This window comes from Gossypium hirsutum, chromosome D01, assembly GCF_007990345.1.
Source record: "Gossypium hirsutum isolate 1008001.06 chromosome D01, Gossypium_hirsutum_v2.1, whole genome shotgun sequence".
In the NCBI taxonomy this organism is placed as follows: domain Eukaryota; kingdom Viridiplantae; phylum Streptophyta; class Magnoliopsida; order Malvales; family Malvaceae; genus Gossypium; species Gossypium hirsutum.
In genome coordinates, this window is record NC_053437.1 from 42627970 (window position 1) to 42641172 (window position 13203).

The following is a 13203-nucleotide window of genomic DNA, read 5'->3' on the forward strand; positions in this document are numbered from 1 at the left end:
CCCAGTAGGACAATTAGTTAGAATAAATAATAGATTAATTGGTTCCAAAGATGAAAATTCTTCGAGATGGTCATATTGTGGAGGCGGGTGCTCCAGAAGAGAACCAAGACATAACTAATAAGTAAAACTTCAGAAGAGATTCAGGTACCTAAAACTGAATTTTAAAATAATGAAAATAAGATATCTCGATAAGTTATGTCAATTCTAGAAAATGTGGAACCAAATAATAAAAGTGGTCGACAATGATTTTGCATGCAATATTATTATTGAAATAATGAAATAAAAGGAAGATCTTAAATTAACCTATTGAGAAATATAGATATAGAATAAATTGATCAAAATAGAAAGACACAACTCAAGTACAATTAAATTACTGAAGTTTTTGGACCAGTAGTCCAAATATATAAAGGTATAAAACCAATGAATATGCAATTGAAATAGTTTTGCAAAAGCGGAATAAAAATATGAAGTTTTTGGCTAAGTCCTGGCATTGATTATGAAAAGATATAATATTCTTTTGCGGTGGATGCAATAACCTTTAGATATATTATTAAATTGGCAATTCATAAAAGATTTAACTTGCATCTAATGGTTATTGTTACAACCTTTTATGAATCACTATATAGTAATGTTTATATTAAAATCCTTGAAGGATTTAGGGTGCTAGAAGCATATTAAAATTCTCGAGAAATTGTTCATTTATATGAATTGAAATAATTTAAACATATGTGGTAAATTTGACTTAGTGAATAGTAGTTGAAGGAAGATCATAAAATGATCTAAAATACCTATTTGTGTTTTTATAAAAGAATCGTGATTAAAGTTTGTTATGATTATTGTTGAATCTCCTAAAGAGATCAAAATATATTTCCCCAAATTTCCCTCACTCATGACTTTTAAAAGAAAATACTTAGCAATTACATTCAAATAGTCATTTGAAAAACTAGTATTCAAGATTGAATACGTAGAATATGAGAAAATATGTGATGTTTTCATGAGGGAGAGTAAATACGCGTTGCACTCTTTTTCCCTTAACCGAGGTTTTGTCTCATTGGATTTTCTTGGTAAGGTTTTTAATGAGGCAACATATTATGCGTATTATAGATTGTGTACTCTTTTTCCTTCATTAGGTTTTTATTCCATATGGTTTTTCCTAATAAGGTTTTAATGAGGCACATTATCTACCAATGGACATCCAATGGGGAGTGTTATGAATATCTTATTAAATGGATGTCCATCATGATCAAGATAAAGTTTCAATGTACTTTAAATTATAATAGTTATTAGAATTAGATCTCTAGTTCTTTTATACTTTTTATGCCTATAAATAGAGACTCTGATGAAGCATTGTAATCATTCCTTTTGATCAATAAAGTACATTCTCTATTATTTTCATATTTTATTTGTTCTTTATTATCTCCATCTCTCTTTATTTTGTAACATTAATAAAATATTTGTAATTATTAATAATTTGTTATAAACAAACAACTTATCTATTAGTGTTATATTCAAGATTTAATTGAAACATTATTAATAAAATAAATATTATCATATTCAAAATAAAATCATATTTATAGATTTAATTTTTATTATTTATAAAAAGAATTTATTCTAACCTGAGTAATTATTATCATTTTTAAAAAAAATCATATTTACATACAAAAAGCATATTTATTCAATTAATATTTGTGTTTTTATTATATTTAATTTATCTAATTGTATTCAACGATTTTATAGATTTATAATTTTATTGATTAATAATATATTATGTTATTTTTTATGTGAAGTAAAAGGTATGACCAAATTAATTAATTTCACATTAATAAGTATTACTTTTACTATTATCACATAATAATATCAATAAATTTTTTTAATGTTATATATAGTTAACAATAAAAGGTATCTTTGTCAATTCAAAATTTTTTTTTTAAACTTGTGCTTTTATATATATTTTAAATTATAGATAAAGAGATGAAATTTATAATTAAATAAATACGAAATTATTTTATATATCTAATATTATATAATATTATATATTTGAATTTACAAATTGATATTGTTATTTAAGTTCCTAACTGAGTTGGTGTCACTCTCAACCGAGTCACCAACTCATTTAGGAAAATTACGAAAATAGCATTCCGTAATTAAAATAAGTTATATTATAGTGTACTTTAATATTTTATTTTAAAAAATCCAATAAAAATATGGTAAAATTTAAACCTAAACAAATTATATTAGTAAAACTTTTAATTTACCACTTAGCTAAAAATTTATTTCGATATTTTTATACATTTTTATTTTATTATACACACTTTATTACTTCTATCAATTATATATTATTTTTAAATACATTTCTATCCTCTAAATATGTGGTTTCTACAAGTGTGATAAAATTTTTAATATAATATTATATATTTAAAACTAAAAAAATTATATTTGTTTATAATTTGAATATTTTATATGCTTTTAAATATTTAACTTAGATTTCACAAACAATTTCTAAAACTAATTAAAACTTATATTTTATGTATTTATTTAAATATCATTTAAATTATTATTTTTTAATTCTAACATGTATAAACGGAACATTTTAACTACACTTTATTAAATTTAAGAAATCACTATTTTCACAACCTTTACCAGCGAGAATAAATTGATGCCATTTATTTTTAAAGTATAATAAAATAATAATTAAAAAAGACATTTAACATCATCTTAAATCTGCTTATAGAGCTTTTTTTAGTCCATTGAAAGTGAACAGAATAATTAACCTATTTATTGAGCCCAAAAAATAATAATAATAATAAATAATAATAATAATAATAATAATAATAATAATAATAATAAACTAGTTGGTTAAAGAAAACTGGATTTCTGCATCACGTAAAGGGACAGGAAAGATCTTTGGTTGGTTGAAAAGAGCCAAAGAGGTATTAAAGTAACAGCAACCTACACAAATCTGTCAACATCTTTACGTACAGTCCAAATATTAATAAACACAATGATTTCGTAGATATCCATTAAGCATAGTCAAAGCATGCCTCATTTGTTACTTGACATTCAATCTTCCAGTTAATTTTCTAACAAAAACCATAGATTTTTTTCTCTAACAGAATTGCTGGGAAAGGGCAAGGGACAACTAAAACCCCTACTCACACTTGATAGACCTGTATATGTGACGCACAAAGAATAGCGAGGCACGGAAACCCACTGTCCCCAGCAAGAGGAAGAATCCGTAGCAGATGCATGCCATGTAACCAAAGAAGAACGAGGTTTGCATAAAACCAGACATATCTGATCGTGCATAGTAATAATACAAGCAGTAGGCATAGATAAAGAGACCAGTTGATCCACCACAGAGGAAAGACCTGTTACAAATTAAGAGCAGGGTATCATTAAATAAAGCAGATTGAAAACCGACAGCTTCCACTAAATTTTCAACTAAAACATTAAACTTTGTAATCCAACAGGTCAAACAAACGAAAAGAACCGATCAACCAAAACCATGATACAACTAGGCTGATGAACAATTCATGCTAACTTTAGTTACTGATAATTGGAAAACAAGGTAAAATACTCTTTAAATCTACCAGAAATACATACTATCTGCCTGCAGATAAACCAGTGCCATAAAAAACTATAACAGAATTAAGGCTCTGCTAGGTATTAAGGACACAAGTGAGGATGGAAGATTCATTAATCTAAAGGTTGAGCTACAAAGTAGGAAAGTAATTATGAACTTAACCATTTGGTTAACAAATTTTCCATAACAAAGCATAAAGGGACTTGGTGCTTTGCTTCTCTTCGACTTTTTATCCGTGCTAAATGAACAGAAGCTGAGAAAGTCTCAGGAAAATGCTAATTGGCGTGCAAATTACTTGTCATGAACCACAAACAGGGAGAGCAGTAGAAGAGAGATTAGATATAATATGAAATTGCACTTTTTATAATATTTCAAAATAGCAAAGCAAAAAGCATCGGAGAGATGAATACAAAATAGAGTTTATGTACCTCCACCACCATTCATGATCTTCAGCAGCAAGTTGGAAATATGTCAAAGCCACAGTTATAAAAGCTGTGACAATCAGAAGGATTATGAATACAATAAACAAGATGCTGTATATAGTATAGATCCTGTGGCCCCAAACACTGGCGAATATGTAGTAAAGTTCAATGTAAATAGCACTAAATGGAAGAAATCCAGCCATTGCCATCTGAGGAATGGCACTCCTGTACCAAGGCAATGGTGGAATTTCTCGAGGATACTTCGTGGTGCGGCAAGGAGCTTGGAACTCGGCCCTGCTATTTTTGCCAGCAATACCACCCAGAACAAGCAATGGAGATGTCACGAGTGTCCATATGAGGACTATTACTACAATAGTTCCAAAAGGCAGTGCTGCAGTTGCACTGTATGCAATGGCAACCGTGTTAAGGAAGCAGAACGTAAGAAACAAGGGCCCACAGAAAAGGCAGCCAGTCAATAACAGATTCCTAACCTGTTTATCAGAGAAATCATGTAAATAAATTAGACCACTTAGAACCATAAATTTTAGAAACACCACATTAACATTTCATGCTAAAAAACCATCTAGACATACCCAGTTTGTCCCTTCAAGCTGACAGTAGAAAGAAGTTGCTACGTAGCCTGCAATCCCTGACGTGAGGGCGTATATTACCACCAGGGCAGTAAATAGAGCTCCTCGGTTGTATGGATAAAAGACACCAACCAGTGCAAGCATAAAAATGAAGACCGTTCTGATAGGCATACAAAGTTTCAAAGAAATAAGAGAGGGACATCAACTATTGACATAGATTTAGGAATGCATTAAATGTCACTTCACAAATCTGAAAGAAACAAAAATACAAAACACGTGGAATCCTTACAAAGTGAACAGCTGTGTTCCAGATCCGAGAGCAGCAGCAAAGAGAGATTTGTACTTTGGGAAACGGAATACGTCTCCATGAATATACTTCCATCCAGTCTCTTCTTGATCATCAGCTGCTTCTTCATCTTGACCGTACCTGTTATAACAAATCAAATATTTATAGCAACCAAATGAAAGAAATAAAAGTAAGAGAATTATATCCAAATAAGGAAAGATATAACAGATCTCACTTAATGAAATCATTCTTCAAGACCCGCATGAGAATTGTTGCAAGGAAACCAGTCAAAAGGAGAACTGTCACACAAGAGTTGATAATTGAAAACCAATGAATCTCTAAATGATGCGGCAAAGAAGAAGACATGGAATATCTCTCCATCCTCTTCTCGAAAGGAGTACCGGTTTCCTTCCATTTCACAGTGTACATAAACTCAGCATCAACTTCCTTATCCTCAGTCAAGTCCACGAGCAAATGTGGATCCATCCTTGCGCTGATCTCAATAACACGGTCCTTGTTATAGAGTACATCAAACTGGATATGCTTGTAAAGGTAATACTTGTACTCACTGGGATCAGCTTTTCCTTCCTTATCAACTTTACCAATAAAACCCCAGATAGGCAAATCATCATAGTACATTTGGAAATAATAATCTTTTTCAACCGCCTTTCGGAAAAAGACAACCTCATCCTTAGAAAGTTTCTTCTTACAAACAACGGAAGAATCTTTTTCCTCTCTAAAATTCAGTTTATAAGGAGCACTCACGAGTCGATCTCCATTCAATACCTCACCTAATGCTTCTTTCTTCTCCTTTACATGATCTAAATTCCATTCCAAAAACCAACACCATTTGTTAAATCTAAATTGAATTGCTTAAGATCTAATTTAAAAATAAAAACAACAGAAAAAGAAAGAACCTGGAGAACAGAAGGGCAGATCAAAGTAGCGATAGGTTTCACTGGAAACAAACAAACAAACAAAAATTTTAAGAATAAACCCCCCATCCAAAAAAATAAAAAGTTATAAATATAATGAGATTGGATCTTGAATGTTCCAAAGGTGGGTATGGAATGAAGGCATTGAATTGTAAAGACGAGTAACAATCAGATCTAGTAATGAAGGAAGGAAATAAAAGGGTTACCACCTGGGGTTGTGGAAAGGGCCGACCTTGTTGGCGTAGAGAGGGACAGGGTCACCTTCTTTGTAACGGTGGTCGGAGGCGTCGGATCTAACATGGGAAACACAAGAGAGGATAAAAACTCCGAGGATTACAAACGCCGGAGAGTTGCCAAAGTTTCTCATTTTAGGTCGGATAATAATGAGAGAAAAAGGAAGACGTGTGAAAGGATTAGTGAAATTCTGCAATGCAATATATATACGATGAGAAAGAGAGAGAGAGAGAAACAAGAAGTGGGTATATCACATCACATATCATATACGGAGATATATAGCATTTCCTCTTTTTCTTTGTAAATAATATTAGATTATTTTTATCTAGATAAGCAAAATTAGATAATATTTACAATAGAAAAAATTAGATGATATTAGAATGGTTAAAGTGTAATGTTAGTCTCTATACTTTGACTAATTTTGAGATTTAGTCCTTGTACTTAAAAAGTTAAAAATTCAATCCTTTTACTTTTTCAATTTATGAATTCTAGTTTAGTCATTATCTTCATTAGTAATTTCAGTTAAAATTTGCCAATATAACATGTATATTTTCCATCAATTATATGTCACATTACATTAGGGAAACTTAGTGACAACTTTTTAACCGAAAATACTTATAATTTTAATTTAAAAAGTGGGACTTAATTTGTAACTTTTAAAGTATAGTAATCAAATTTCAAAATTTGTCAGAATACAAAAACTAACAACATAATTTAACCTATTAAAATCCGTGTAAAGCCCATCACCTAAGGTAGTTCTGCCTCTTTGGGTTTGGAGAAACAGTATCGTTATGTAATGATTTTTTTACAAGAAAAGACGAGACTACAAACAGTTATACAATAACCATTCTTAGCATACTAACACCATGGAGGTCGTCACAAACAAGGAGTACTTCATATGGAGGCTGCTATTGAATTTAACAGTTACTGTTTAGTCTAAGCTAAATTTTCAAAATTTGAAATAGGAACTAAAATTAACTAAATTAAAGCACAATGACTAAATCAACATTTATGCATAGTCCAAGGACTAATAACACTATTTAACCATGGAACAAGTCGTGAAAAATGGGATGAATCAACTCACAATCTGACATGGCTTGGTTGTAAAGCTTCAACATATACTTTAATTTTTTTCTTCTTTTTCCGTGGAAGTGAACTTGGTACTTGATGTGCCTGATACAATCATCTATTCAAGCTTCGTAAAACATCCCAACCTCCAGACACTGCGGCAGCGGCACCCCAAGAGCAGGCAGTGCAGGCCTACAGTTTTTGTGCAACACTTCGTAGAAGGCAAGCATGAATCTGTCAAAGAAGCTGGTGCTCTTGCCTATGTGAAACCTTGCTTTTCCTCGAACATGAATTACGCCTGCCGTTTTTGCCTCGCTCAGCTCTGAAATCTCCTCTTGAACTGGCATATGATCGGATGGTAAACTGGAGCAGTTTTCTATATGCTCTTGCAAGCTATCCAAAACTTGACTAACAAAGTTGCCTCCTTCAAGGTTTAGGGAATCAGCATAACCATATTGAATCACACATGCATAAACTCCTCTAAGGCCTAACTTTTTCACCACAATCCTCTCATGTGGAGAAACTTTAGGAACCAGTAAATATCTAAGTGTTGTAAAAATAGTGACCTTGTGAAGCGATCTCATGTTTTTCGTATAATGTCCTAGGATGGGAGTCAATCCGTTTTGTATTTTAGTGTAAAAGAAGCACAATCCGGGAACCCTTTGCACACTCGGGTCAGATAACAGCATTCCAAGTCTTCCCAAGTCAATCTTGTGAGTTAGTTCATACTGTATCTTCCTCTGTCTCCCGTAGTACCAACCAAACATAATGAAGGAAAGTATAAAAGATATGGCAAATGGAATCCATCCACCTTCAGGAATTTTGGTCAGAACTGCACTAACGTATACACCCTCCATCATAAAAAAGATGATGAAGTACAATCCAACTAACAATGACGGTGTTCTCCATATAATGATCATGACCAGTGTCAACAATATAGTTGTTATGAGCATGACGAGACTAACAACAACACCTGAAAGCAAGATTTTATAAATTAGCAGGACTGTAAGAAAACATTTAATAGTTTGCTTAACCAGAAAAAATTAAAATGAAAAGATGCATTCATAATAGAACAGGAATAAGCGAGACCGGTTTTCTTCCATTTTTCAGTTTTAATGTGGTTTTGATGCTTCTTAGGTTAAAAGCTAATAATATCAAGATGATGTTAGAAACACCATTTCTGGTGAAAATAACAACAATGCTTCCATTTAATTAGTCATTACCCTCTAATTTTCAACATTATATGGTACTGCTGAGATGAGATGCTATAAGGTACCAGCAAACATCATGAGATTTGTTAAAATATTAAGCAATAATAATAGACGCTGAGTGCAAAATGCTGAATTTTACCATACCAAAAGCATTGCCGATATCTTGTCCATCTCCGAATATAAGTATAACTGCAATACAGAAAACCATAAGGATGTAATTGACTTCTGGGGAGTAGACTTCTCCCTCTTTGTTGGAAGACGTGTGCACCACTTTGACCCGAGGAAAGTAATCCAGTACAACAGACTGCTTGATGACAGAGAAGGTAGCTGATATAAGTGATTGGCTTGCCACAACTGCAGCCGACGTGGCTATGATAAAGATTGGCCAGTAAATTGTTTTTGGTATGAACTTGTAAAATCCATCCATATGATCATTTGGATTCTTGATCAAATACGCTGTTTGTCCCGCATACGTTAAAATTAATGACGGGTAGATTGTAAATAAGAAAGCTATCTGTGGGGAAGGAGTGAGAAAGCCATTTCAGACGCAGAAAAGGAAGCCTAAGAGGTGATACAAGTTATACACGTAATTTACCTGAATGGAACTTCTGTTAAAATGACCCAGGTCAGCAAACAATGCTTCAGAACCTATATGATATTTTAAAACAGATAAGGGTACTGAGATCAGTTTTAAGCTGTACAAAGAAAATTATCTTAAATGATGCAAAAAAATGTACGCACTTCAGGATCCAACAAACTTTCAGTCGAAGATTAAAGCCGTTGCTATTGCAACTGAAGAACTAATCTATGTAACTAACGCAATGCATTTCCTACCATCAAACTTTAGTTTCTACTCGTGTATACACCTATTATCCTAAGCATCCCTGGGACACCTTCTGGACAACCGAAAGCCTTTACATGTTATTACAAGAAAGCCCAGCACATCAAATCAGCATTGACATCTAGTTGCTGTCTCCCTAGCTATATTTTCTCCTTATTGTCTTTTTGAATTTTCTTGAAAATATATATTAAAGGTTTATAAACGTAATATACCAATGTGCAGATAGCGGTTTGTGTTTGCGATGCTCGAATATTGGTAAATCTTGTTCAAGTTAACATATGCGGTAGAAACAATCCTGTAACTTATTTACCAATGATGATATATAACTTAAGTATAAAAAAAATTACCTGTGATACAGAGGATGGTACTGCCAAGCATCAACCAGCCTTCTTTTCCATTTCTCCAAAAGAAATGGAAAATGTAGTATGGTGATAAAGCCTTGAATATGTTGGGGTAGTGATGTATAATGCTATAAATTCCAACAAGTGGAGTGCTCAAGGTCCATGCACCCATGATAGGGGAAAACAAAAAACTCACTCGAGAAGTTCCAAATTTCTGCAGCAGGAACAGAATAAAAAGAACCACTGCAGAAAGAGCTTCTACTAAAGCTGCAATTCACAGATCAGCAACTTGCAAAGCTAAAGGAGGATGATTGCTCACATATAAATTAATAAGAAAATCATAAAACTAGAGGATGATTGCTCACATATAAATTAATAAGAAAATCATAAAACTATCTACTCATGAGTAAACGCACTAGTACAGGAAGAATTTATTTGAGAACAGAAGACATTAACACTCCAGAGTTTGAAAGCTTCATATACTTACATTTGGAGATAGAAGGGAACGGTGCTCTTAGTCCATCCATTGCAGACAACACTGTCAAAATATTTGCATGTCATGTATGACAGACTCAAATACTGATGAAGAAAACAGGAATAAAGAAATAATTCCGGAAACAAACCTGAGATTGAAGGAGTAAGAATACCATCACCGATTAGCATACATGTACCTAACATAGCAATGAAAAGCAACGCCCTTCTGGCAACCATACTTGTTTCAAAAACTTTGCCAAGTCTGCTTTTCTGTTTGTTGTCCTCATTAAGTACACAACGTGCTTGACTGGAGTTTACATCTGAACTTTTTGAAGAAAGGATTCCAATATTCATATTTCTACAGAGTAAGGAATACAAGGCAAATGTTCCACCTGCATCCAATCAGATTTTTGGCTAAGTGAAAAATATTCATGTCCAGCTTCCATCAATGCAAATTGAGTAATAGCTTACGAAAATTATGATTCAATAAGCATACGCACTATCACAGAGATTCTAAAAGTTAACTACACAACAGTGTTACATACCTTCACCCTGATCATCAGCCTTAAGAGCTATACAGGCATACTTGACAACCCCAATGAGAGTAAGAGTCCAAAACATGATGCTATAGATTCCCAAGTAGTCCTCTTCCGTTGGAGAATTTAAATGCATTGATGGATATACATATAATGGGGATGTCACAAGCCCTCCAAATACAACTCCTAGAGTCTTATATGCAAGTAACAGATTGCTCCATCTACCAGTCTCCGGATTTCAAAAGAATTAAGTCAATATATATAAATCCGGTTCCAAATCGACTAGATTTCAAAACCCAAAGATCAAAACTATATTACAAAAGAATTCAAAATAGAACTGTCTGAATTTGTAAATGAAAGACACTCACAAGAAATCAGGTTGAAACATCTAAAACAAAAGGAAGCAAAACAATATACAGTCTACAAAAAGCAAAACCGATAGAGAAAGATAGAACAAAGTGAAATGAAAGCATAAGTATAAACCCAGAATCTCAAAAGTTGGAAACAAGTGAAATCCCTCATGAAAGAACATAGCATAAACGTGTAACAGACATGTGCAGTGGTAAGAAAAACTACCTTGTTGTCGGAGGATTGAAGCATTACCGAATCGGTGGTATTGTGGAGAGGGAAGTGAAGAGAGTCCAAGTGATGACTAGTGCCAGAAGCAGAATCAATGAGAAGCTCGGGTAGAGCGACAGCCGCCCCCGACTGTAAATCCATACCGATGTACAACCTGTTTTGGCGCTTTTGTTGTATTAAGACCAGAAACTGTAAGTACAGTCAATATTTAGAAGATACAGGGCCACGGCCAGGGCTCATTGGCTGGTGAGGTGTATATGGACGGGTATACGAATGTCGTGTTCAGGGTTCGTGGAGTTACCTCCGGTACATTTCTTGTTCATACGGGTTAGTTGCGTGGCGGTAACATTGTCCATAAGTTGTTGCGTCTATAGGGATTGCCAATGTTGTGATTTTTGTTTTTACATAATTTATTATAAATTTTAATATTTATAATTATATAAAATATTTTTTCTAATTAATTTAATATTAACATTAAAACAAATTAAGTTTTAAAATTTTATATTATTTAAAAAATTCTCAAAAACTATATAGATAAATATAAATATATCAGGTTTAAAGTCTAGTTTTATAAAATAATAATAGAAATGGGCCAATTTTGTTGAAATTTACGGAAATGGGTCAATTTTACAAAAACGCGCCCAACTGGTGTCGTTTTTAAGGGGAAATTAGTAAAGTGCGTCCAGCTCAGCGCTTTTTTCCCTCTGACCAATAAAGTGCGTCTAACTCAGCACCTTTTCCTTTGACCAGTAAAATGCGTCCAAGTCAGCGCACTAGGAAAAAACGCATCCAGGTCAGCGCGTTTTTCCCTTTTTTAGGGTTTTAATTGTTTAATTAGGATTTATAGTTTATTAAATTAAGGTTTAGTGTTTTAATTAGGGTTTAGGATTTAATAAATTAGTGTTTATGGTTTCAATTAGGGTTTAGTGTTTATTAATTAAGGTTTTAAGAAAAATGATTTTATTATTAGGGTTTTGGGTTTTATTGTTAGGGTTTTTAGTGTTCAAGGGTTCTGAAAAAATAATTTTGACAAGATGGGTTTCGAAAAAATAATTTTGACGAGATGAGTTCTAAAAAAATATCTCGAGAATTCTAGGATATCTGAAACATTTCTGAAAAACTCTCCAATCAGAATGCACTGTCAGCAAAAGCATTGAAAGTGCTTCCAACTGGATGCCCTTTTCAATACAGTTGCTGATAGTGCATCCTACTTGGAGCATTTTTTTTCTCTACAAATTTCAACCCTCACTATCTAGGGCATTTTTACAAAAACGAGTGGGATGTTATTCCTTGGGCTATAAATGACCCATATTTCAGCCTCTGATGGCATAAGTCGGAGCAATAAAATTTGAAGAAGTTCAGAAGATTAGAAGTTCGTAGGGAAGGTATAAGTTGGAGCAACAATACTATTTGTAAAAAAAAGTAAGCATAAGCATTAATTTTTCGTGTTAATATTTATTTGAAGCATTATATTTTTTGCATAATGTTTTTGTTTCGAACTTCTCTCGACAAAAAAATTTGGTCAAAAATGAGTGGACTGGATTTTAACCCAAACATAGAGTTGCTAGAACTTCAAAAAAGAATTAGGTGAAAAATCATTGGATCTACGGCAATGAGAGTATTGTCTATTAAGTATCGATTTTGTGCTTCGATCAATCCCGTGAAATATGACGCGTTCGATATCAAAGGTGCTCAAGGCTTGGAGGCGATGGTGCAAACGCACAGCGATAGTGGATCATCGTTTCTTGAGTTATATGTGGAATTTTCAATGCCAAATGAAGGACTTGAAACTTCAACATCTCTTACTGTTCGAGAGGCAAGAACAGTTAAAAATGTCGATAGTCCAACTACTTTGTTAGAAAGTTTCCATTATGATATCCCGGAATCATCGATGGGAAGACATTCATCTGTCTCAACCTTAGATTTTAATCGTAGGAAGTAGAACACCGAAGTATCAGGTTTTGGTGGTAGAACGGAATATACGACCCCTGCACGACACTCAGTTAGTGGATGGGACATGAACCATAGTGGGTCGATGTTGAACGTAGGGAATACTTACTAGGGAATGGCAACAACTTTCAGTGGTTGACAATCGACATGTGA

The 13203-nt window shown here is 33.1% G+C and overlaps 2 protein-coding genes across 2 annotated transcripts; both read right to left on the minus strand.

Moving 5' to 3' along the window:
- Positions 1 to 2989: 2989 nt before the first annotated feature.
- Positions 2990 to 6347, minus strand: LOC121213679 (transmembrane 9 superfamily member 2). The gene is made up of 7 exons (XM_041086567.1): positions 6026 to 6347; positions 5799 to 5839; positions 5117 to 5702; positions 4885 to 5022; positions 4599 to 4755; positions 4012 to 4496; positions 2990 to 3368 (listed from the first exon to the last, which is right to left on the minus strand). The coding sequence occupies exons 1-7, from the start codon at positions 6181 to 6183 to the stop codon at positions 3149 to 3151; spliced, it is 1785 nt and encodes a 594-aa protein (XP_040942501.1). The 5' UTR covers positions 6184 to 6347; the 3' UTR covers positions 2990 to 3148.
- A 538-nt stretch (positions 6348 to 6885) lies between these two features.
- On the minus strand, positions 6886 to 11439 carry LOC107906235 (probable potassium transporter 17). The gene is made up of 8 exons (XM_016833216.2): positions 11098 to 11439; positions 10531 to 10750; positions 10135 to 10377; positions 9999 to 10049; positions 9518 to 9778; positions 8925 to 8977; positions 8474 to 8843; positions 6886 to 8091 (listed from the first exon to the last, which is right to left on the minus strand). Exons 1-8 carry the CDS (start codon positions 11239 to 11241, stop codon positions 7241 to 7243), a joined length of 2193 nt encoding a protein of 730 aa, XP_016688705.1. The 5' UTR covers positions 11242 to 11439; the 3' UTR covers positions 6886 to 7240.
- Between the last annotated feature and the right edge of the window lie 1764 nt (positions 11440 to 13203).

Coding starts and splice junctions, on each gene's coding strand:
- LOC121213679 (XM_041086567.1), bottom strand. CDS start 6,183: ATGAGAAACTTTGGCAACTCTCCGGCGTTTGTAATCCTCGGAGTTTTT. Junction 5,703..5,798: donor TCTGCCCTTCTGTTCTCCAG/GTTCTTTCTTTT, acceptor AATGGAATTTAG/ATCATGTAAAGGAGAAGAAA. Junction 4,497..4,598: donor AGCTTGAAGGGACAAACTGG/GTATGTCTAGAT, acceptor TCTGATAAACAG/GTTAGGAATCTGTTATTGAC.
- LOC107906235 (XM_016833216.2), bottom strand. CDS start 11,241: ATGGATTTACAGTCGGGGGCGGCTGTCGCTCTACCCGAGCTTCTCATT. Junction 10,378..10,530: donor GGCTGATGATCAGGGTGAAG/GTATGTAACACT, acceptor GATTGGATGCAG/GTGGAACATTTGCCTTGTAT. Junction 8,092..8,473: donor AGATATCGGCAATGCTTTTG/GTATGGTAAAAT, acceptor TCTTGCTTTCAG/GTGTTGTTGTTAGTCTCGTC.